Source organism: Chelon labrosus (assembly GCF_963514085.1).
Source record: "Chelon labrosus genome assembly, chromosome: 13".
Taxonomy (NCBI): Eukaryota; Metazoa; Chordata; class Actinopteri; order Mugiliformes; family Mugilidae; genus Chelon; species Chelon labrosus.
In genome coordinates, this window is record NC_140346.1 from 22,363,473 (window position 1) to 22,389,517 (window position 26,045).

Here is a 26,045-nt window from a genome sequence, read left to right on the forward strand (position 1 = left end):
TTGTCATGTGATCGCGGTGACCTTCTCCCAAAAAAAGAGGATCATTGATTTACAGTATGAGTACGTTTCGCTGATAATTTGATCACGCTGACATTGAGGCAGAAGGACGTCCTTGTTATCCATGAACTGTTGTAGCATATTTGAAACAAATACTATGTCATTAATCCTTTAACCCGGCTTCATGTTTTCTTAGTATAAAACTAAAGAACAGCTGGCACACTTCTGGCCAATGACACGCTATTGTAGTCACCTGGGACTAATACAGTCTACTGTGAATTTTATAAGGAACCACATGCTGACCTGAAGTTCGCAATACATTAAAAGTGTTTTTTATTGGTCCCGCAAGACGTTGACTCTCAGCCAGCTCTAAATTGTTTCCCGATATCAAAGGGCTTTGCACAGAACTTTCCATTCATAATAAATGAGACTGACCTGGGTGAAGGCAGCGGATTAGAGAGGCACGCTAAAACTCTCGCACTTACACTTTGCTAGCCGCTGCTTGGCAGGAAGACACACACGGAGGAGACAGGTTCTTTGGTTCTTCTGCCTCGACATGAAAGGCTGAGCGTTGCTTCAGAGAGCGCATCAGCACTCATATCCTCCCTCTCCGCTGACAGCTACCATTGCGTTTGTCACAGATCACAAAGGACGGCAACTTCAGAGAGCTGCTCTGTTTGTCAGGTTGTGGAAATACAGATAGAGAAAAGGAGAGGGAAGCGAAGGTTGCCACGCTGTCATCGCCGATTGGCTACAGAACAGAAAGGTCCGGGCTGCTGTAATACCGCATTTCATCTTCTCTCACAGCAGTCAGCCCTGAACGTCTAGAACAAACCATTCACCGTGCTGATGGATGACCAGACAGGTGACGTGAGAACAAAGGCACATCTGAATGAGAGCGGAGAGGAGAGTGGAGGCACATAGGTTAATACTGCTGAACAATTACGATTTGAGAGATAGAATAGAAATCATCCACATGCTCACACAAAGTTGCACAGTACAATGAGACTCTTATTCCACGTTTCTGAGGTGGAAATAAAAAAAAGACATGATAAAGATGAAGGCTCTTTATATTTTATACATATATATATGATTTTGATTCACATCCTGAGGCTCTGCAGCTGATGCTATGAAGTTCTGTTTGTATGCACACATACCTGAGTGAAGAGGTGATGAACGATGCAGCACTACACTGTACCCCACTCAGATGTGATTGTATCACACACTCCAATATTACACTAATTATACTGTATGTTGCACACCAATCAGGCATAACATTATGACCACCTTCCTACTATTGTTTAGGTCTCTCTTGTGCCTCCAAAACAGTTGTGGCTCATCAGAGAATGGACATGGGCCTTCTGAGGGTGTCCTGTGGTGTCTGGCAACAGAATGTTGTTAGTGGGGGCCTTTGGGTTGAGGGGAGGGGCCACTGTGGATCATCCCACAGATATTTGATCAGTTTGGGATCTAGTGAATTTGGAGCTGTTCTTCATGCCCATTTTCGTTAGGCAGAGTCAGGCACTGCCAAGATGGCAACGGCCAGAGCCACAACACTGAGCTTCAAATCTGCTATTCAGGTAACCTGTCGAAGAGTTCATTTATCTTTACGTAGAGTCAATCTAACGCTCACAATTCATCACACACAACATATTGCGTAAGTAATGCAACAATGGAAGCAAAGAGAAGCTGCAAAAATAGAGCTGAAGAGCATGTTTAGCTACGAGAATCAGAAATCTACTTTCAAGTTGCTGCTCACATTCATACATTTACAAAAGGTTTATTTAACTCAACAACAAGGCATACTATCTAATTTAAAATATGGTACAAACAAGCCTCGAGTGTAGCTTCAGAGCTGCTGCTTCTATCTCTGTAGCTGGAGACGGTTTGCCTGTTTTCTCTTTATTGAGGTGTACTGGTGGAGTGGTCTGTGTCTGGATACATGGCACTGACAGTTTAACCACAAGAGAGATGGAGAGCTCTATTATCTATTCATCCTTTGCTCTCATTACTGGGCTCCTGCACTGGCCTTGAGTCCCCTCCATGAAAACCAATTTCCTTGACAGTGTCACCCGCACATATATTACCCAGGAGTCACCACAGCATCCTTGTGTCACGTCTGCGTGACACTCATTTATGTTCATCAGTCTTGGTGGCCCTGATAATCGTAACACAAGAAGCAAAAAGAATGATACACACTGGCGTATATTACCCCCAGTACACAACAGCGCTCGTTCAGTGCAGCGGCAGAGAGAGATCCCTGGCCACGCCTGGAGGAGCAATTCACTTGAGATATAATTAGTTATAACCATGCACTAATGCCCTACATGCAGCCTCCCCACTGCCTCTGTGCTGCTGAGGCCGGTTCAGGTTTTTGTTCCCCATCCAATCTCTTTTCATCTCCCTGATCTGCAAAGCTTAGCTTAGCGCTGTCCGAGGAAATGGGTCTATTAGCCATTCTTGTCAGGACAGCAAGTGGAGTAATGTGGTCAAGAGGCACTGGAGCGGGAGGGGGTTGAGATTTGAGATGGGAGTTAGCACGAGCGTGCAGGGGTCAAAACCACAAAGACAGTAAAGTGAGAATTAAATTAGAATATTCAGATTCACGTTTCTAGTGTCCTCATGATAATTGGGAAGAAGATTGGATAGGGTTTTGCTAAGTGCTAATAATCAGCGGCTCCTGCATCGTGAAAGACTCTTAATTTCCCACTGAAAGGATAAGAAGTGTTTTCTTTGGATGTAAATGGGTCACATTCTTCCTCCTCTCAGAGGAGAGAGGAGGAAATACCTTGGATTCACAAAGCTTCCATAACAGTAACATTTTTACTTACATGGCTATGGGATCTATGGGTTTTATTTTATTCCCACACATTAGAGTGGAATTCAGACGAGTCTATACTTGAGGAAGGAAAGATGACAGTGTTGAACCAGGCACTTTTGAGATCACATCACTTTTAGCATCTGTCATGAGGTAAAATATGTTTCACCCCTGGGACCTTGATTTGGGAAAAAAATATGCAATACAAATAATGAATACAAAAAAATATAGATAGACAGACAGACAGACAGACATGCACTGATCAGGCATAACATTATGACCACCTTCCTAATATTGTGTAGGTCTCCTTTGTGCCTCCAAAACAGTTGTGACTCATCAGAGAATGGACATGGACCTTCTGAGGGTGTCCTGTGGCAATAGAATGTTGTTAGTGGGGGCCTTTGGGTCCTATGGGTTGAGAGGAGGGGCCTCTGTGGATCATCCCACAGATACTTGATCAGTTTGAGATCTAGTGAATTTGGAGGCCAGGTCAACACCTTGTGCTGTTCTTCATTTTTTTTTTTTTTTTTTTATTTGAGTTGTTCCTAAAGCATTTTTGTGTGTGTGCCTGTGTCAGGCTGCATCCTGCAGGGAATGGCTGCTGCCATCAAGGAGGTGGGGGTGCCTGGTCTGGTCCAGGTGGGTGGTACACGTCTAAGTAACATTCACATGAATGAATGCCAGGTCCAAAAGTTTCCCAGAAGAACATTGAATTGTCACAGGATGGTCAGTGTTATTTACTTTCACTCTTAGGTCATCCTCATCACAACAACTCACCATCCCACCTGCTCGCTTGACCACCATGGGGTCCAGAGCATTCTCCCATAGTCCATAGTCTCACTTCTATCTCCCATTCTATCTGTCATTTGTATGTAACTATATGTTCTATATTATGCTTGTGTGTACTTTAATTGTGTTTTATTTTAACTATTTCATGTGTTTGAATTGTGTTTTATTGACCTTGAGTGTCGTGAAAGGCGCCTATAAATAAAATGTATTATTATTATTATTATTACTTCACCGGTCATAATGTTGTGGCTGATATTTTTTCAAGAGCTAACCTGTGAAAGTTAAAACCAAATGATTGATAGGTAGATTCATGCTTGACAGCTTACAGCCAAGTGTAACAGTTAAAATTGTTTTTAGACAACATCATACAGTTAACTGAGGCAGCTCAGCTGTTTCATTAAAACCAAACCACTGAGCCTCAGTTTAATCTGCTGAAGAGCGATCTAAACTCTCTGAAATGCCAGTCCTCTGAGGTGTCATTAGACCCTAGGGTGCACTGCAACTCTAAGAGGAAATTTTTATGTTAAACTCATCATAAAGTGCTTTATTATTATAAAGTCCTGGTCCCGGCGCATTTGTTAATTGCAATACTGGATAAACGATGAAGTAATCAATTATGTTGTTGTAACTTGTTGAGACTGGAACTAACGTGCACTTTATTATAGCTGCTGGTAATCTACGGCGCCTTTGTTGCTGCTGTGTGCCGTTTATTCCACTGACCAATCCACGTCAGTGTCTTTTTAATAATTTCTACTTCAAATGTTGATTCCCAGCAATTAGCCGTCTTTATGAGCAAACACATAAGGAGTGCTTTGACCTCGCTGCCAACCCTGTGTACGTGTCCCAGTAGGAATGACTGTAATAACCGTCAGCGGTGACTGACGGCTTAATGATCTGTAAAACTGTTGCTGCTTTTATTAGTGGTGATATGATTCATGCATAGTCATGTTGCACATGAACTTCAGCCAGAGCCAATATTAAGCCTGTTTCTTGGAGACTCGGCACAAGCTGTCGGGGGCTGTGGAGACTCCACGGTGTGACTGTGTCTCAGCAGGGCTCAGCGTCTGTGTGTGTGAGAGAGGAACGTATCACGAGGTGGGGGGGTGGGGGTGGGCCGTAAATCTGAGCAACACCTGCTCCCTCGACTCTGGCGCGTGGTGTGAGGTCAGCAGCACCAGATATCCCATCGATCATATTTATTACATTCATCACAGCGTCCGTTTGTTTTGGCAGCTGATCGCATCGGGGAAAGAAAAAGAAAGAATAGGCTTTTTATTTGAGAGACGAGGAATGCTTTTAGCATGAGCCAGTGTCTTTGCATTTTTCTCCGCTCAGGGTCTTCGGAGAGAGATCAGTCACTGATGTTGGCTCTAAAGCGCCACTGAAACCACAACTACTGAAGAATGATATTATAAGTTGAGTTCTGGAAAGTTTCTGCGAGAAATATCTTCGAGAGAGAAAAAATAATGTTAATGTCCCATAAATTCTCAGCTCCGTGGCACTTTTAGCATCGCAGTTGAGGTTAATCTGGGAGACTGAAAGAACAATTTGTGTTTTTACTTCGCTGACGGATTTCTTTTCAGTAATGTCCAACGAAAAAGTGAGTGTGAAAACCAAACGATTTAAATTAGGAATGTTTATACAATCGACAAGACTGCAGAAAGTAGTTTGATCTGGACGGTTTATTTAAGCCACAGTAGCAGAGGGGGTTTCAGCGATGGTGATATTTTAAACAAAATGGGTCAGTCTGTCCGCCGCTTAGATGGAGACTCAAATATTTCTTTCTGAACCGTTGGAGTGATTGCCATGAAATATTTTGCAGACATTCGTGGTTCTAGATGATGGATCCTGATGAGTTTGGTTTCCTTAGGTAGCGCCACCATGTGTCCAAATTTGTAGTTTTGAATTTCAAGAGACTCGGTATACTCTACATTCATGCCCCTTCAGCATGAATTGTTACTCATAGTTGTCTTGGGTTCAGTATGAATTAGTAAACGTTAGCATGCTAAGTCCTTGGACTACAGTGCTGTCCGAGGACTTAGCATGCTAACATTTACTACATCTGCCAAGCTTTAACAGGTAATGATTGTCATTGTGAGATTCTTAGCCTGTGACGTTTAGCTTGTAGCACCACTGTGGCTACGTACAGGCTCACGTTAATGCTTTTGTCATTCATATCAACTAAAGTCTTAAATTACAGAATGTTTTTTGCAACTCATCTGAAAACAAACACACAAGTGAAGATACGATTGTCTCTGTTTTAAGACTACACTAATCAGACACAACATTAAAACCACTGACAGGAGTTCTGTTCTGCTGGGAAACTTTTGGACCTGGGATTAGTGTGGATGTTACTTAGACATGTAGCACCCACCTAGACCAGACCAGGCACCCCCACCCCATAGCAATGACACACACACAAAATCTGTTCAGAAACAACTAAAGAAAAGTAACGAAGAACAGCACAAGGTGTTGACCTGACCTCCAAATTCATTAGATCCCAAACTGATCAAATATCTGTGGGATGATCCACAGAAGCCCCTCCCATCAACCCATAGGACCCAAAGGCCCCCCCACTAACAACATCCTGTTGCCAGACACCACAGGACACCCTCAGAAGGCCCATGTCCATTCTCTGATGAGTCACAACTGTTTCATAATGTTTTGGCTTAATGTATGGCTTGCATATCTGACTGAATTAGTTTTAAGTTTCCACCTAAGTGAATTCAGACTGTTGCTCTGACGTAGCTCTGCTCTTGGACAGGAGGAGCTTGTCTTAAATCTCGCTGCCATGTGATTGGCTGAGGTCCAGCAGTGATAAGAACAAAAGAATCTCAATCTCGGCTCCGTTGCCAAGAGCCCCACTGTCACTCATTAAAGCTCCTGTGTCTCCAAGCCAATTAAGCCAATTAAGCATGAAATGCAATGCTGCTCGTTCCTTCCAGGATGCATTTCTATGAGGGAATGAGTGAGGCTGCTCGGGTCACTCAGCAAGCTTCATTCAATAAAAAGCATCCAAGGACATTCAGAAGTACTTCGATATTGTCTTATGTCGCTCAGATCTCCTCTCCATGTAACACGAGCTCAGACAAGCTTGAGAACAAATGGGCTGAATGCTTATTACAAACATCTTAAACTTCATATCTTTCCATGTGGAGTGTGGTCTGACACAGACGCGGCTAATAAACATTTCTTCCGACAACAGACATGGAGAACGTTCATGCTAGCTTCCTGAAGGTCTGTTGCTGCAAATATTCCGACGTCTGACTGTATTTTGATGTCTCTGCCAGGATGTTACGTGATAGCCGGGTTATTTTAATCAGCCTCCACAGGCCATGTCGAGGGCTGACGCTAAACAGATGCTAATGTGAGGCCCGTTAAAAGACACGGGGAAAGAGGGATTCAGTGTGCGCAGGCAAGCGGAAAAGCAACAGCCTGTTTATCGCCTCATCCCGCTTTGTGCTGCAAACCTCGCCGCGGCATCCAGCGAGGCTCCCCCTCTTCCTTTCTCCTCTGTGTCCGCCTCCCCTCCGCCTCGCAGCTCTCGCAGCAGCGTCATGCATGGGGGCATTCCCTGAACAGAAACAGATTTGTTTAGTTCACTGTCATTTTCTTTCACCGGACCCCCCCTCCCCTTTTTTCTATCACGTCTGAAAGCAGAACAGAGAGGGTATAGTGTGAAGAAGACTGCCCTCGCTCTTCTGTTGATGTTTTGTTGCACACTTCTTTGCATCTCTCTCGCTTTGTGTTGCCCGTCCCTTTCTCCCGCTCTCTGGCATTCTCTCAGTATAATAGTGACAAAAACATTTTTTAGACTTGTCCCATTTTTAAAAGACTTTTTGGCTTGTTTCTCGGGTTCATCATAGTGGGTTAACCGTATTTATTCTGGGCTGAAGGGCCGGAGTAATTGTCTGCAGGGGACAGGCTGTGTGAAACGGCCTGACGGTTGCTAAGGTTTCTGTCATAGATGTTCCAGAAATATGACAAGACTGCACTCACGTAGCCCGCTGGATTGTGTCAAGGTCTAAAAAAAAAATGGTTGATTTTAGTCTAACTAGCTCACTTTGTTTTAAATGTAACACGCAGTATTTTGTCCCGCGGCTACGTTGGTGCTTAAGCCCGTGAATGATTAATCTTATCCATGTCACTGAGACCTTTGTTTGACGTCACTGTAGTTTCTGTTCTATGCGAAGTCACTTTAAGTCAAACATAGTAGATTTATTTTGATGGCAGGGGCTTGTGCACGTAGTTGTGGCACAGCTTGTGCAGGAACAAATAAGAAATGGGAATAATGAGAAAATTGTGTTGCCTTATTGTGACACCCCCACAGTCATAAGATCTCCTTCACTCTGGGCTTTCTTGTTCTCCAGAGTGCCATGACCATGAAAAGAAAGTTAGCATTGTGAGCCCATCGCATGACAACGCTCTTCATTTAAACATGATGTATCCTGCAGATTCACATCAATCATGCAACACTTCCTATACGGACAGTTGTAAAAATAAGAGGTTTCCACATGTCGTAAAAGATGGATAAATGTTGGTTCAGTTGAGTAAGTGCCATTCCATATGTTTTACACCCAGCCCTTTGTCCTCCTCTGGTTGGCGAGGGAAAGAGGACAGAGGTTTGGAATGATGGAAATGCACGCCATAGGCAAGCCAGTGTTATATTCAGTCTCACGGCTTCTATTCCGCGCAGCTTCAAGTTTGTTAAGGAGCAGAAAACAGCCCGAGGAGCCTTGACCTCGCTTGTCAGAGGACAAGCTCTCTTGACTGGTTCACTCAGTCAGCTTAGATACTGCTTCTGATTTGTGATTAGTCTGCTTACGTAACTCTAAAATGGATCACAGACCCAAAAAGGCAGGACACAGTTACCCTGTAGCTGTTCACTGTTGAAAACCCTGAAAGAGTCCAGATTCAAACAAGTCCTCCTACCTCATATTATTTGTGTTTATCTGTTCAAAAACACCTTGGAGACGCGCTGTCCATTGCCAACTCGCAGACGCTGTGAAATTCAGTTGCTGTCTTGTAAAAGGGGAAGCAGCACAGTGAATAAAGTCACAATGGTCTCCTCAAGGACAGGACATGAAGAAATGATAAAATGAGGCGGTGAATGTGAGGCGAGTGAAATATGGTAACCATTCAGCTTAAACGCCTGTGAAGGGAACTCAAACATACTGGGCCTGTGACTCGACATTCTGTCCAAGGTGACTCCAGCTGCAGCTTTGACAAGTTTTTGTTTCACTCCCCAGCAGATTGGGGAAGTAAAACTTTGAGCTCAGTAAGTGTGAACTCCCAAAATGCCTCACTTTTTTTTTTTTTAAAGGATGGAAAAGTTTTCTTACTTTCTCTGTCTACTGGGAAAGACTGTTGTGTTTGCCTCGCAACAGGGGGGCATCTTTTCGAGGGGGGAAATGTTTTGTTTTATTCCATCTTGTTCGGTGCACTGGGGAGATAGGAATGAAAGCCATTAAATAGTCTTAGTCAGGAAAAAGGGACTGTGGGCTCCTTAGCTCTACCCCGCCTGTGTGTCACCCCGTCACCTCTCTGCTGAGGGGGCCTGGGTTTTGTGAGCGACCAACACATCTGAAAAGAGGCCCAGCATGTAGTCTACAGGCACCCCCGTCCTGCTCCCTGCATAGAAACATCATAAGAAAAGACAGAACGTGCACAAACTCCCTTTGAATATGAAAAAAAAAAAAAAAGATAAAAAAGGCCGGGGAGATGAGAGACAGAGTCTCCATTGAGCTTTGGGATGGTGAGATGGAGAGGGGAGTGAACTTCACCATGCATATTGTATACAGAGTTGCCCTCATTAGGATCCCATCGTACTCCGGGGGAAAACATTGTCACCGGATTTAAGAGGATAGCCAAGACTGCAGGGGTTTATGTATTTGGCAGGTCTCAGGGATAGCAGCATGAAGGACTGGTGGGAAGTGCGGCGGCGTTTGCAGTTTCTCGCTTTGAAAAGTTTCAAGAGGATCTTTTTTTTATTTGCCACATTTCAGGGAATACTTGTGATGCACATAAAATTGGTTTGACTCTCAGTCTGAAGAAACCGATCTGCCAAGAGAGGTGTGTTTTTACGTACGCACATCATCTCTGCTCTGGCTCTGTGCTGGTCACACTCGTCGCCATGCGGCTTGTGTGTTTGCTGGTGGTGCTGTTTGCGGTGCTGGTGATGCTGGGAGTCCCTACTAAAGACCATAAGGGTCCACACGGGGCCCATCGCCACGCTGGGAAGTCGCACTGGTGCAAACGGCCGCCTAATAGCCTTGGATATCACCTAAACCACCAGCATGCAAGACCTTCCCACAAATGTAGCCAGGTCTTCCACAGTAAGTACACATGAATGTCATCATGAAAACTCCAGAGGCACGTTCCTTTCTTTCTTTCTTTCTTTCTTTCTTTTTTTAAATCTATTTGCACCTTGGAAATTCTTGAAAGTTACTTTGTGTGAGAACGGTTTGGCTGTTGTGTTAAAAGCACTCAGTCTTCTCTGCTGCCGTCACAGCTCTGACGGTATGTCATTTTTTATTTTTTTGCCTCTGCTGGTATGATCAAGGTTGCAAAGGGGAAGAGCGAGGACGGAGAGCCTCCCTGTTTACAGAGCTCTGTCATCATAACTTGAGCAGTTCTCTTTAGATGGGAGGAGGGTGAAACCAAAACTGAATACGAAGGAGTCTGATGTAACATGAAAATAGGCGGTGACTCATATTAGTCATTATTTAGACAGTTTCAATCTCTATTTTCCAGCTAATCCGAGGCAGTTGTGTTTCCTTCTCTTGCGCTACATCAACCTCATAAAAAGCTTATGTCTTGTTGTAGCAGTTCTTCTCAACATCCTCCTATGTTGATGACTTTAAAAGTTGATTTAGCTGATAATTGCCTCTATGTTACAGTCCTCTGTTGGCTAGAAGACATATTTTTTTACTATTCATCTGAAGCCACTTTGCAGATCCAGGGCTGTAAAAGCTTTCAGGAGATCCCGGCAAGTGAGAATGGAGTGTGTAAAACTGCAATATAACACGCACATGGATGAATGAGAAATAAAAACACGCTCAGAGCTGAAAGACAGGCATCTCTCTGACTATGTCAGTCACGTAGCATTCATCTTCTGCGGGGGGGAAAAGTGGTGCGCGGGGAAATTAAACTGTCGCTGAGGGCGGTGAAGTTAAAGGGTTAAAACAGATCTGAGTACTTCTTAAAAACTGGAGCACACAACAATGTGCAGCAGATACTATTTATTTATTAACTTTTCGGGTGGTAATTCATGTTTATGTACTCATTCGTGTGAGAATAATTTAAAATCCTTGTACTAGTATGTTTGTTGTACAGAGTGCCACATCCCTCCTCAAAGAGACTTATTAATGTTCTAAACTACACATGCTTTCACTAAGTTGTTGAGCTCTGGCAGCAGTACCAGAACCTGGATATAGTTATTACTGCAGCCTCATTCAATGTGGATGACACGAGTTCAGCTATTTCATTTGGAGAGCAAACAAATGAGCATTACTTTTCTGGTTTTCCAGCACATAATAGAACATTTCTGTAAAAGAATTATCACAATAGATGTGTATTTTAACAATAAACATTGAATAACCCATGGACTTGTTGGCTAATGTGTCAGTAAGCTGTAAAGCACACACGGTATACTTAGTCCCATAGCCATTGCTGGTGAAAAGCTGTCACTGGAGGGCGCTGTTTGGTAACAAATGTTCAGTGGATCCTGAAGAGGCTCTTTGAGCAGAGCAGAGCTGAAAAGCTGAAGTCTCCCAGCTGTTCTTTTTCACTCATTCATGTTTTCTCCACATTCTGGATCTTTTAATAAAATAATTATAATCTATACTTGTCCAGCTGCTAGTAATTCCTTCATTCTACTTCTAATGAGTAGAAGGACTTTATGCAAAAGTGATTGTGCTGTTGCAGAGAAATCCCACTTCACTGAAGTCTGAAAAGAGAATGAGAAGCACATTTCATGTGAGTGAAGTTCATGCCACGTTGGGGAATTTGTTAAATTATTAATTTACACAGATTTCCACCAAAAACCGTCAGACCAAATTTTCCTCAGCCACATGCAGTCGTGTCCAGAGCATTAATGAGCATTAACTGTTTTCTTTGCATTTGTATTAAAATATATTCATAAACTGCTGTGAGCTATTTGAACATGTGATGAGTGAAGCTCTCGGTTGAACAGAGGCAGTGCAGGCCTGCAGGAATGTTGCATGTAAAACATGTAAAAGTGTTTCGATTAAAAATAAATAAATAAATGAAAGAAAAGTGCACTTAGACAGCCACATGTGGCATCTGAACGTTTTAATAACAAAGGTTTTCTCCAAGGTTATATTTTAAAATTATAAAAAGTAGCATTTTTATGGCTAAAGCAGTTTGTAATGTTGAAATATTAATGGGCTTTGAAACCACAGGAGACAAAACAAAACCATGAAGTATGTTAGAGCCATTATATAACAACTATTGAGTTCAGTTAAGTCCCTTCAGCAATATTACTGGAGTCTGTTTTACATTTGCTTTTAGTCAGAAACCGCAGAAAGGATTACAAAATGTCTTCTAGCCTTCTAAAGTATTATTATTATTATTATTATTATTATTGGATATGCTTAAAGTAAATAGGCTACAGTAGCCTGCCCGTGCGCTCTGCGGAGCCGCTCGGTGAGATCCAGGCGAGAAGAGGTTAAATTTCTTCTGTGGGAAACATTGTCGGGTCTGTAGAGGGGGTGGAAAGGCGCATACCAATTGACGAGGCATTCCGCTTTCCTTGAATGAAATGCTGTGAATATGAATCCGTATTCCCCCCCTCTCGCCTGAGGTTCGCCGCCTGCGACGCGCACACGGATCAATCGGGACTTGCAGCCGAGGAGAAACCGGGGGAAAGTGATGGAAAAGTTGCACTGATCTCGCGTCCGGGTCCTGCTGGTGGATGAAGGAGGACAGGGCTAAACTCGCAAAGTTTCCGAGCTCCGAGTGACAGATTCAAAACTGGACTGAAATGATGTGACTGCAAGCGCGTCCTTACAGCGTGGACTACAGCGACGGTTCGCGTTATTTGGCTCAGTTTGGACTTAACTTTTACGGATTTATCATTTTGTACCTTTTTTTTCTGTGCGCAAAGGAACCAAATGATTTAAAGGAGAGCGTCCGGCTGATGAGTGAGCGCAGCAACGGGATGAATTCAAAGAAAGGATAGAGCTCTGCTACTTCTCTGCTCACATATTCCGGCATAGTTTTAACACATGGTATCATTCAGTCGGACTGAAGTTCTGGAACTGGACATGTGTTGAAATTTGGGCTTATCTGGAACTGTTTTCTGTTATTTTTCACATTATTTCTCACCCTCACCAAGAAGCCAAAGCACGCTTGTGCCTAACTGCTCTTGGTCTGCTCGATTTTTGCCTTTTGTGACTCACGAAGCAAAGAAAGTCTCCGTTTTGTTTTTTTTAGAAAAACTTAGGCTTCTGAGATTTTGTTTTGCAGCTTGACATGAAGGAGCGGATGTCTACATTGTTTTTTGAGTAATTTGGATTAACATTTCTCACAAGAGAGACGCTGAATGATGTCTCCAACTTCAATTGGATTTGTATTTCTGTTAGGAATTCTCCATGTGTGCTCAGGTAAGTGAGTGGAAATCCTTTCAAGAGAGGCTTTTTGTTGGAGGTTTACAAGCAGAGTTTTTTTAAAAAAAATTAAGAGTAAAGAGGGAAAAGATCCCAATGTGTCTACTTATTTTTGTGATTCCACAGGCCAGATATAGTTATTAGATCAGACTAGAGTATGGGCACAAAACGTTTTCATGCAAAATCATTCAGTGAAGTGTCAAACTATATTCGAATAAATCCCTTCTCAGTGGAAAGAATTGGTGCTGCAGGGCTGGAACAAACTTTGCCAACTGTAAGAAAGCAAATTTCGAACGTTGGACTTTTGTCAAACACTTGAGTGTGCTTCAGGACTGATTTATCTGGTGTGCATTTTTGAGTTTCATGCTTCTAAATGTGGACGGCAAAGCATTGTGAAATTCTCAATCTCTCTTGACCGAGAAAGTCAACATCCAGGCTAAAGGGGCTGTCTAAGTTTTAAAAGCTGAGTACACATAAACTCTCGCATAAAGTGCTGAGGCCATATGGGATCAGTGTAGAGGGCTGCTATCATCGGTCATATGGACAGCGCTAGCCCCTATGGGGACCATGTTTCCATGTATATCACTATTCTTTCCTTGGACGACCGTTATTGCTGAGTTCAACGTTTTTTTTTTTGTATGCTTTTAAAATGAAATCTGCACATATTAAATGGCGCAGACGCTTTAGATTTCATTTGTCCTTCTCTGGTTGTTTCAGTCCAGCTTTGTGTCATTTATTATGTGAAACACAACGTCATGTTTCCCCTGTCTCTGTCCCCCTGATGCTGCTTTTATTTGGCCTTATTATCTTACACATTTTTCCTCCTCACCCATCACATGCATGTCTTTACAGAGTTTCTGGACCATGCTAGCTGGGGTTTTCCAGGTCAGTTGCTTCAGAGCTAGGAAGCGAATGCATTACCACCCTATTGTGAAACACTAAAAGGGAGTGCATCCTGATTGCTGTAGATTTTAAAGAAAGAAAACTAGTTTAAAATATATGACTATATATAAAAAGACAGAATTTAAGACAATGCTAAAAGTGTACTCTGCCAGAGAAACAGCTGTGACGTCCAGGCTTTCTGCTGCAGTTTGTTGTATCTTCAACACACCTATATAATTATCTAAGTAATTGTCGGCATAATTATTTTCAAGTTTAAACCTGAAAAGCCATTCTGGCTTACTGGTCTGTTTCCAGATGGCCATAAAAGGGTCTTTAGCCAGTGCATCCAACAAAACATCTTAGAACACCTCATTCCCACTAAAACATCAGGTTCCTTGTCTGGAGGCCCATGTTTATGCATATTTTGAGTCTTCTGCAGAACGTTTTTGTGCGTATTCAGATGTTATTTGTCATTTCTGGTTGGTTTCATGAGTTAAGTCTTTGTTTTCTGTGTTGATGGGGGAAAACCTGTGGCACCACTGTAGTTTTGGGAAAACGGTATGACGCCTAAACAAGGAAGTAGGGTCGGAGGTGAGCGTTGAGCGCTAGGTGGCGGCTCCATCTGCTCCACCCTCGGCCGGCTCCTGAGCCCGTAATGCTCCTGTCCTGTGAGAAAGGCCGTCAAGACACCAGGGTTTCCAATTACGGCTGGCTGCAAGGATGTCTGGGGACGTTTTCTCTGCAGAGGCGTGAGAATAGGGCTGACTAATAGACATGGACTGGACAGCAGATACTCAAAGGATTGGTCCTGGATTAGACACTTGTGTCAGGAAAATTGGATTTCACGCCACTCGCCAGGAAAAGATTTCATATTTGCAGCTAATTGGAGGGTTAACAACTTCACTGTGGTGTAGGGAAGGTATCAAGTCTCTTTAGAAAAGTCTGAATGGTGTTTAGTAACATCTGTGGATCATATCATGTTCACATAGCTGGACATGGACGTAAGAAACTATAGTCTACGTGAGTGTGTAAAATAGAGGGAGAGACTTAAGATGGCCTTTGCCCTTTCAAACTTGCGATGACTTGCTTATTGGCGCTTTGCCCCGTATGAAGGTTGTAAATTGATACCGTCATCCATCATGTCTCACCTTGTTATCAGGTGATCTGTCCTCCTGCTTAAAGACTTAATGGCTGTTATCTGTCCTCCAAGTCCTCGTCAGACCTTATACTCACCTCGGATGTGACGTTCAATGGGGGCAAAAGCTGGCCATGCATCTCACACGCAGTAGGAAACTTTGAGGAGATAAGGGTTGTTAGAATTGACAAATATTAACAGGGAGGGACGTAAATATCCGACGTATCTCTAAAAGTTTGACACCCGTGCTGCCGTAAACTCTTTGACCCTTCGTATCTGGCACATCAAAGTGTGCAAGTGTGAGTTGTGTGCTCGTGCTGATAAAAGCATGGGCAGTGGGAGCGGTGCCCCCGGTAATCAGCCCCAGGCCCGGCAGCACCAAGCCACGGAGGTCTTGACAAATTGACTCGTAAGTGCTGATAAATTGTGGAGCCCTTCCACCTCCTACATCATAGCGACATGACAGGACACAGTAGGTTCCAGAGCCAGTTAATGACCAGAGACCACAGGTGAGACCCATCTCTGTCACTCCTTGGCCTCTTAGTTGCTGGCTTCCAGTGCCTTCCACATGTCCTGAAAACATACTCATTAAAGCAGACCTCTTTTTTTTTAGTTTTTTAATCCTTCCTCACAGTTACCCCCCTTTTTGAAATAGCGGTTTATTCCAAATAGCCCCCAAATCATGGTGGCCCTCAGTGTTTAACCCCTGAACTGGTGTTGTGTAAGCGCAGCGGGTGTCGCCTCTTTCAGTCAAATATTCCCTCACCTGCGCGAGGTGTCACCGTCCATAAAATTATATCTCCATAACTTTCGCTAATACACATTAATCTGATCCTAAACCGAATCAAATGGGGGGTTTTACACCCAAAGATCCGGGATTAGGCAGACTTTGGCTTAGTGAAACCGCATGGAGGAATGTGGGAGGGCGGTCGGTGTCCTCCTCTTCCTGTTCATGAGAGCTGTGCCTAAGTCATTAATGACTGACAAGATAAACATTTCACAGCAGTTTGCGCGAGGCCAGATAAATTAGGCGGTGACTCTTAATGATCTGCTTTCCCCCAACCGCTCTTCCTTTAATGACCTAAAAGCTCCGCTTAATTGGATTAATTAACAAATCCGTCTGACGTCAATAGTTTGTAATTTGCCGTGGCTGTGGCTCGACTGATACGCGGGCCCGCAAGGAGAACCAGCGGATTTAGATAATTTTTGTCAAACTGGGAGAAACATCTTAATGTCCTACGTGTTAACCTCTTGGTGTTGCAGATGCCTCAGGAATTAAGCGATACGTCTCGGCAGGGTTCAGTTTCGACGCTGCGAGTTTATGGGAGTATTGCTCACTGCTCGCCGATAACGTTGCTACGACTTACTTAGCACCTATCCCGCTGTCGCTCGGCCTAAGCTCCAAAAACGTACAGCCAGACAGAGCTAAGCTGTCTACACTAAGAATACTACAACTTCAAACCGGCATTTTAGTCTGGAGCTGGCCGATATTAGCAGACAGCAGGCGTGTCCAGGACATTAAGACTCATGGGTCAGTCTAGTTAATGCATCTTGCTCTGACAGTTGATGTGGAGGACAAACATTCCCTATTGTCACTCGGTGATAAATGGCGTGTCCTTATAGGATGAAAGGTGTTGTCTGGTTTCTGTCCCAGTTCGCAAACGGCACGCTTAGAATTCCCACAGCTTTGCTTCCGGTTATGAGAAATGTGCAGGGCTTATTTTGCGAGGCGCGGTAATGCAAGAGCAAAATTACATTTGAATCGGCGTTGCATCTGCGTGCTGACTTGATCTTGCCTCGGCATACTACCAGTTTCCACATGACTCCAGTAATATAGATGTGAGCAGGAAGAAAAGGCAGACACTCGGGGGTTTGTGTTTGTGTGGGGTGGCTAAAGGGGGCTTAAGGAATCTCTTCATCCTCTTACCCATCCCCCCCTCTTTTTTTTTTGTTTTGGCCCAATTTTTTAAGACTTGCCTTTTTTGTGACTGGTCAACACAGAGTCTTTCTTAAGTAAAGCAGGGCGACATGCAGCAAAAAAAAAAAAAAAAAAAAAGCCTGTGGGGATGGGGATGGGGACGGGGAGGCCGCATTGTGCTGCCTTAACAGGGTGATTGTGAGGCATGGAGGAGGGGAAGAGAATGGTTCACGGGAGACTGAGGGGTGTGTGTGAGGAGCGTAGAGGGGAGGAGTGCGGCTACACAAAGGCTACCCCAGGGTGTGGAAAGAGGGTGGAGGGGAGAGGAACAGAGTACGAAAGGGGAGGACGGGGCAGTCAAACGTGCCGTGATACACCAGCTCTGGGAATACTCTTGATCCGGCTCCCTGTGCTCACATTGCATATTCTCACTGGTCCCTCATGGCGCTGAATGTGCTGATTAGGGTGGTAGTGGTAAAAAAAAAAAAGAAATATATATATATATATATATATATATATATATAAATACAACAACTGGGAGCCAAGAACGCTGGTGTTGTTTTTTTTTTTCTTTCTCCTAAAGGTGGACATCTAGGGAGAGGTGAGGTTGATTTTTAGAAGTGCTGAGTAAATAAAAGATAGCACAAAGCTCCATTGTGGCATTGAGGCTTTGGTTTGGAATTGTATGGCCAACATCCCACATGTATCTAAATTTTGCATGTTCAGGAACTCCCACAGGGTTTGCCCCCGGGCCTGGCGTTTGCTGCGGTGGTGAAGCTATGCTACCGTGGGGTGCTCTGCCTTGTGCATTTTAAAAAGGCTCAGACCTCCCTCCCTCCCTCCCTTTCATTTTCTCCACTGGGGAGACCGAGGGATGGCATTGAGCACAGCCTTTCCCTGTATCCATCTTTTCTTTCTCGCTCCCTGAAGCTCAGGCCTCCTCCCAGCCCTCTGTGACCATTCTATTACCCTCTCATTTCAAGGCCTGGATACACTTTTGAAATGCTAAACCTCTCTTTGGTTGTAACTGACAGGGGAAAATACCATTAAAGAGGCTGAGAGGAATAGATTAAATTAGCAGTTAAAAGAGAGACTGCTAATTAGTTGATTAATGTCTTTGGTTCCTCCCCCTCTCAGTTAAGATTCTCTCTAGTGACGAGGCTCTCCACGCCCTGTCACGCAGCGTCTCCTGTTTATTTTACACTTTGAAACATGTTTTTTAATTTCAGCCAGTGCAGTTGATTCGTTTGGAGATTCACGTTCAAAAAGCCGCTTGCATCCAGAGCTGGATCGGCAACTTAATCTACTAGTTCCTGGGGGCTAATTCTGTCACACAAAGAACGGTGATAAAAGTAAGGAGGGGTGCTTTCTATTTAAGGGGAAGCACTGAAAAACATAATTAATGAGAAGGTGACCTTGAAATCCGCCGGTATAGGACTGCTCTTGGAGCCGGTCCCACCATTCAGCTGTAACCATGGTGAGGAGGCTTCAAATAACTGGGTGATTTTTCCAACATGTAAATACACAGTTGCTGTGAGTTGAGAGATTAATCTAATCCTGCTCTATTATCAGGCTTTGCCTACTTTCCGCAAATTGGTGACATTTTCCATAAATCAGATATCGCCTCTGGACTGAACACGGAAATCCTGAGTAGTGTTTCTCATTTTCTTCGCCGTGGATAATGTGCACGGTGCAAACAACCCCCTGAACCAGAGCAACACTCCTCAACTGAATGGAAAGCTCCCGGATTTTCACCTTTTCAAAAACCTCCGAGACTATGCTTCCTCTTTTGAAAGACTTGCAGAGCTGGTTATCAGCCCCACCTGTCAACATTTCAGTCTTCTTAAACCGTGCAATCCATCCGCTTCTGCAGTCACTCTCTGTTTCCGTCGTCGGTTCTCCTTGATTACACAATGAAAGCTCTAATTGAACTGTAGTCACAGTGAAAGACGGGTTCCTCGGGCTTTAAACACAGGACCGCTTTTGCGTTTGACTGTGCGTCTGTCAGCAAGTCTTAATCGTAAGCCTCATACTTGCTGCAACTATTAACTTTACATTTAAAGCCTAACCCCTATTTCCCTGCATGCACTTGGCTTCGGTAATCTCACCTTTTTTGGCTCAGAAGACCTCACTGCAAAATGTTTGAGGGTGCTTTGCGATAAATTCCGTCCTACTTCCTAATAACATTCAGTCGTGACAGTCTGTGTTTATCCCGTCACATTATGTCCTTTAATCAGAGAGTACTGTTCACTACGGTCTCCACCTCTTCTCAGTGCTTTAATGATAATGATGGGCATCCTTTTGACATCTTGAAGTGTATTTGGCTTCCTCATTAGTCAAAGCTAAAATCACTCCAAGCGTTTTCTTTACCTTTTGATTCTGATTGAGCTGAGCTCATCCCTCCTCCATTTGGATGTGTCTTTAATAGTTGCGTGGCAGAAATTCACCCCCGTAGCGTACATGCGCTTTAAATTTGTCTCCTTTTAGTATGACAGCGCTAAGTGCTGTCTGGAAGATCTTTGTTTGCTGCCTCACCGTTGATCACAATTTAATGGAGAAGTTGGGGGAAAATAAATGGAACTTGGTATCTGTGGAAAGAAGAACACATGTCCTCAGGGTGGTGGTTATTTCCATCTATAAAACAGTTTGAAAGGCTTTTGGTGATAGGGATATTTTTCTCCCTTGGATTTGTCGACACAGCTGCCTTGCACAGGTCTGAATCCCCCTCAATCACTGCCTCCAACTCGGGAAGAAAACAGTTTTTAATCAGATGTCTAACAGTGTTTCTTCTGTCAGATGTTGAAAGCCGGGTAGATGGGAACATTTATGATCAAGTCATTTTCATTAGCAGCCGGGAGGGAAGCGGTGTTTGTTTTGATACACTGTGTACCTGGACAGTTGGTATGTTTTTTCAGGAGAGGACGTGGTAAGTGGCTGCTGGAAAGCAGACAGGCCAGTGAGCCGTTGTCTGCAGAAGGAAATTTCTTTTTAATGCCAGACTGGGCACAGTCTCCCCTCTGTGGACGTCTAGAAAAAGGCTTCTTGGCAGACTTTTCCCCTTCATTAATTTTGACCAAATATTTACTGTGCATCACATGGCAAGCTGTACATCCCACTTTAATTTTTCCAGGCCAGGTTTTGAGCAGTTTGGGGCGATTTGTGTTCCATTTAGCTGGACTTGGGCCATGGCCCTCTCAGCAGGCCCATGCTGGTGTCTCTGGGATTTTGCCACATGGCTCCACAGAGTCTTAACCTATGTTATGGGAGCCTCGAATCGCTTTAATAACGCCGCCACAGCTAGAGTATGTGCACCGCTATTGCATATATGCACATACTCAAGGTTGCGCATATTGACACTCTGATACTATGTGCTCCGTGCTTACCCTTTTAACCTAAAGGGCACCAGAAGGAAATGAGCCAAGTTTCTACACTCAGACATTACAACTGTAGCCTCCACTGCATGCTGTAAATGAAATTCTCTCTCAGCACCCAGCTGTCTAAGATTTGCTTTAGAATGTGTTTGGCCGAGCATTTAGAATAGCCTACATAAGCGGTTAAGGTCATCAGCTCTGCTCTCAGGGACTGTAATATAACACTGGCCCGACAGGAGGCCTATATCGCTGCTGCAATCAAATAAATAACATCTAAAAAGCATTAGGTGCTTTCTGGCCACGGCTTCCCTCCTTTCACTTTGGCGTGTCTTCAGAGCTGTTCTTTTTCTTGGCATCGAGCCTACATGCCATACTCATTGTGGTCAGGCCGTGCCAGCTGAGTGTGCTTGTCTTTCTTCCTTCTCACTCTTGCTCCCCGGCCCCTCCTCTACCGTCCCCACCAGCTCCCTGCCACCTATCACAGTCCCCACATGGGCCGGTCACAGGAAAGAGAAACACTGCAGCCAGTCCGGAGAGCGACCTTGAGAAGAGAAGATTGTTGTTGACGCAAAACTGAGCAGACAGCAGTTTTAGAATTAAATTAAGCATCCATTAAGCATTTTACATTAACCCCCGCGACGCCGTCCCTGTCAGAGCATATTCGTAATGCATGGCGTTAACTATATATTTGTCTTTCGGAAATGTTCAGCAAACTGTTTTGCTGAAACACAATCTTATTAATCTCTTGAGGATTTCAAGTTTAGCAGCTCGTGGACGAAGAAGTCAAGCAATGAGGCGCTCGCTGTCCCCTGTTGGGAAATAAATGTACCAGTGTATTCAATTACCCCTGCTTCTCCCGTCCTGCTGTTGTGGAGCGCTTTGATGTATCACTGAGATCGCACTGGTCAAACCTCATTAAAAACTGTCAATGCTGGAAAACAAAAACAAGATGTAATTGCCTCATCCTCGCTCCCTCGTGCTTCTTTTCTGTAATCTCCCCCACCCCGTACTCCGAGCCTTCACGGTGCTGCATACAGAAGATTCCTAATGGAAGCTCTGAGCCTGGCATCTGGGCTCCACGTTAATTACAGCCCCTTTTTCTGGGGGTTTCTGCTGAAGGAATGACATCCTTGACACCGGTGCTCATGAGAAGTACGGGCCGGGTTTTTCTTCTCAGGTCATCGCTGTGAATGTGCAGGGTCAGCCCGAGGAGCCTGCGAGTCTGCTCAAAGTCGCGCACAACCCCGCGCATTGTGAATAGATTGATAGATAGACACCAGACTGACTGACACACACACGCAAACAGACAGGCCGGCTCTTTGCCTGCATCCACCCTGCTCTGTTCAGCCCATCTGCCCGGTCTCCAGAGCCAATTTGACAGGCAGCTTCCTAACAAGCATCGCAGTCTTTTCCACTACAGATTTCCTGCTTGTCTCGGCGAATTGATATAATAAAGAAGAGGAATTGCATTTATCCTGCAGGAATGAATTTTGCCCTCGTGGCCTTGTGCAGAGTTTGACAGCTTTTGTTTGTGTCTAATGACACTCGCTGGGGCAGACTGGCATCAAGAGGAGCTACAACTCATCCTCAATTGCGTCCCCTGGGTGCCTGTTGAAAATTCATTATTACGTAGTATATTTTCCTCATGTTGTGTCCTTTCACTATCACTCTTTACGGTTTAGTCTATGTAAGACTATGGATATTTAAATTATTGACTGATTAAGTTTAGTTTGTAAAACTGATGAATGAAGTTTCTGTTCACATTTTTTAAAAGATGAACGAAACAAACGCTTCCTTGTTATCTTCCGCTGAGTTACGATGTGTTTTATGAGCATCTCTCGTTTAGCAGTCATGCCTGGTGTCTTCCGAATGTGTCGGGTCTGTTTGGGGGGAAAAGCAGTGGAAATACTGCTCCTATTGTCTTAGAGTCTTAATGGGGGCCCCAGAGCAGGATGGGCCCCAGCCTCCCAAAGGAGCACTCTAGCTGCGCCGTCTAACTCCCAACCTGGCCCGCCTTGCCGGGAGAGAACCAGGGATCTGTTTCCCAGCTGACACAGCCAGGAACTGAGGGTGGTGCTTCGGGCCTTTGAGTCCTCCGTCGGTCCCTATGAGCTTTCAGCTTGAATATCCCAGAGCCCGGGAGCTTATGTTAGTAACCCTTGGCCCTAAGCAAAAGGCAGGAGAGCTGCTTGTTTATGGTATCATGTGCAGATTTGTCACCACTTTATTGCATATGATGTGTGAGCGGCACAGCGATCAAAGGCAACTACAGTGATAAAGGTATTCTGACTGATCTCGGGTCCTGTTAACACTTCAATAATGGCGCGTGCTCTGTTGAAGTTAATAAGTCGCTGATCTTACTTTAATGTAATGCCACGTTTCCTGTCTATCATACCCTGTTATTGTTTGATTAAGATTTGGTTGAAAGACTAGCGCAGTGATCGTTGTGGAGACGCCCCTGTCGGTAGACAGCTCAGTTCATGGCCTTAATAATACCAAACAAGCTTTGTCTTGTTTCTGCAACAGCAAATCCAGATACACAATCAAATTGTGTGTTGTTGTGCTGCTTGTTGGTGGAGTGCTTCTTGGCTCAAATTTGGACAGAGGTACCATTTTTTTTTTTTTGGAAACTGATATCGGTTCTCAATTGCGTCTGTAGTATAAGGGAGGTAACCATACCCCGCTCTGTTTGGTAAATGTAGACAAAGAGATGAGGAGGGAAAGAGGCCATAAAGATATCCATCATCCCCCTCCACCGCCCCACCTTTGGATCTCCATACACACTCGCACACAGGGCTCTAATCCTGCCTCTTAGGAGTGTAAACGATAGCCTTGTGTAACATTAAAAACAGGTCTGATCTGATGCAACTGGCAAAGTCATTCATGCGGCCCGTTCCAGGGTGGGATTCAGAGTTTGAAACGGTAAAAGATTCGGTTTCACTCTCCTGTTAATGTCATCTGATCAGCAGGAGTACAGTACCTCGCCTTTTCTCTCTGTTTCCGTCTCTCCCCTCTTATCTCTGCCCTCTCTCCCCGTTATCTCCTCTAATTCAACAGAAAAGGGTGCCTTTTCTTTTGCGTTCACTCATTTATTGGCCGGCCCCTGTCCCGAGCAGGCGTGGCTCCAGTCTGTGCCTGGCTACCCCGAGGGACACACCCTCTGCTCTTATCTCTGCCATAAATCCCTCTTAAGTCCCCTAATCACAGATTAATGGGGCTGTAGATAGGGAGTGCCCTACTGTGCTTGCCCTCCCTTATCATGGATCCATATTGCATATCTCTGCCGTTGCGCAGCTGGAAATCTGATATGGGGTGTGATAATATGACTCCCGCAACACCTTTCAATTTTAGTGTCTGTTTTTATGAGGTTCTATGACCTTGAGCATCTTTATAGGAGGGGAATTAAAGTTTTCCACAATTTGACTTTATATAATCAAATATAAATTCCTGGCTGATATCCTTTGTTCCATAACAAGAACTGGAATGAACGACGCAGCATTGTGGAGTTGTTCTATCATTCAAGGAAGTAGACACATTATCCCATCGCCGTACCTCAGGGGACTAAAGTGACAACAGATCTAAATTGCTTCACCGTCCTTCTCCCCTGTGGATCCTGTGGGGTAAAGGGCAGGTGCTTGGCTGCCTTCCCCTTCCTCACACTCTGCCAAGATTGTAGCCATGGAAAAGAGCTGTGAGAGACCGAGGCCTCTTTTCCTTTACAGTGAGGGAAATCAGTGGACCTGAACTGATTAGAGCAGCTAGGTGATTTTGTGTTTTTTCTTTTTTTGGCCTAGCATTCTGATTCTCCTGATTCTGTCTCTCTTCGTGTGCAGACTTATTAAGTGGAGAGTGATTAGCGGTAAAAAATGCTCTACACACGACGTTTCCTGTGGGTGTACACAAGCTTTTAATTGCAAAGGGCAAAAAGTGCCGTGTTTAAAGCCTGGCCTTTGCTCTGTCAGAGCTAACCCTCTGTGGCTTTTTTCTTGTCCTGAGGCTGTTCAGACTCAAGGTTGTTGCAGGGTCTTTGCATGGCCTCTGCTTTTAGTTAGAATAGTTAAGATCAATAGCTACCTCCAAGACATGTAAGCTTTGTAGCACCACAAAGCTGCAGGCTTTATAGACGTCATTATTTTCTCTTGTAGTTGACATCTCGGCTATTCATAGTTTTGATAGTTTACTTGTTAAGAGTTTGCCTGATGAGTAGCCGGATGTTTCTTATGTATATTACTGAGGAATCATGCTTATCTTGAGGATTATAGATTCCCTGCACGTGCACTTATGTTGCAGGACGAAAATCAAGTTTTGCCCCAAGACACAGATGAATCAATATGAAGGTGGTAGCCAAAATTTCAATATACAATGTGTGCCTGCTGATCTAATGGCCAGCAAAATATCTGTGACTGCTTTAGAAGCATCACAAATCCATCATTATTCCATGTTTATCAATGACTCGAGGCGGGAAAAGGATTTCATAGTGAGCAAATGCCTGAAGGTCTTCGTAAATCCTAGCATGCCTATAGTGTACAGGTCAATGTCTAGGTCCGGACCCTTGTGGCGGCTGTATGGACCGGTCTGGGGCTTTTTAAATCTGCGCGCTCGTTGTTGCTGTTGGGCTTCGTTGTTCGTTACTGAGACTGCTTTTAGAAGTAAGAGAAGTCACAGAGAATTGTTGTTTTTTTTGTTGTTTTTTTAATTACCTCCACAGCGAGCAAAGGCTCCCTCAAGCATAGTTTAACTTTGTGTATATGCGAGTGTGCCTATGTGAATAAATGAGAATAAAGAAACGGCGAACGCTCCAGCAAGTGAGAGGGAGAAAGAGAATCCTGCCTCAGGCACCAATCGATCAGATCCTCGCAGTAGAAGTCCCAGCTTCCCTTTGGTGAGGCTGTGTATTGCATTAGCTCATCTCACATTCTCTGTCTGGAAGCAAAGAGGAGGGGAAGAGGGGGATAGAAAATAGGAGAGAGGGTGGCTGAAAGCAGCAGAGGAGAAGGAAGGGCAGCGCTTTGAAACAGAGGGAGGGTTAGAGGACTCAAAGTGAAGCGAGAAAGAGACCATGAGCAGATTGGCTCGGTTGTAAAGAGTGCACTCTGCTCGTCTCTTGTTTCTGTCTCATATTTGGTCTTCTGCGCGTCCTGCAGAAGGAAAGACGTTAGCTCGCTGGCCGTCTCAAAAGCGTGCACCTGTAGCGAGCTGCACGGGAGCTTTTGATCCGTGACAGAATAAGTCTGCACACTGCCCATGTCTTTTTTTTTTCTACTGGTGAGGGGTAGGGGAGCTGTAATAATGGAGTTCACGCTAAGTATTTGATAGCACCAGCACGGAAAAGCCTACACACACACAGAAATATGCAGTATGTACGCAGAAAATCCAATCAGGGACAAAGAAAGGATAATAGCATTGTGTAACTGATACAGGCCTGAACCCACTCACTGTTGAAAACACGTGCTCACTCTCAGGAATCACACACGAAACACTTATTAGTGCTGTACATGAACTGCTG

General features: G+C 44.3%; 1 protein-coding gene across 1 annotated transcript in view; it reads left to right on the forward strand.

Moving 5' to 3' along the window:
- The first annotated feature begins 12,399 nt into the window (after positions 1-12,399).
- The window catches only part of robo1 (roundabout, axon guidance receptor, homolog 1), a 122,614-nt gene continuing 108,968 nt past the window's right edge, over positions 12,400-26,045 (forward strand). The window contains exon 1 of the mRNA XM_084559344.1: positions 12,400-13,230. Within this exon, the coding sequence (XP_084415470.1) occupies positions 13,170-13,230 (61 nt within the window). The 5' untranslated portion in view covers positions 12,400-13,169. The remainder of the gene's footprint in view (positions 13,231-26,045) is intronic.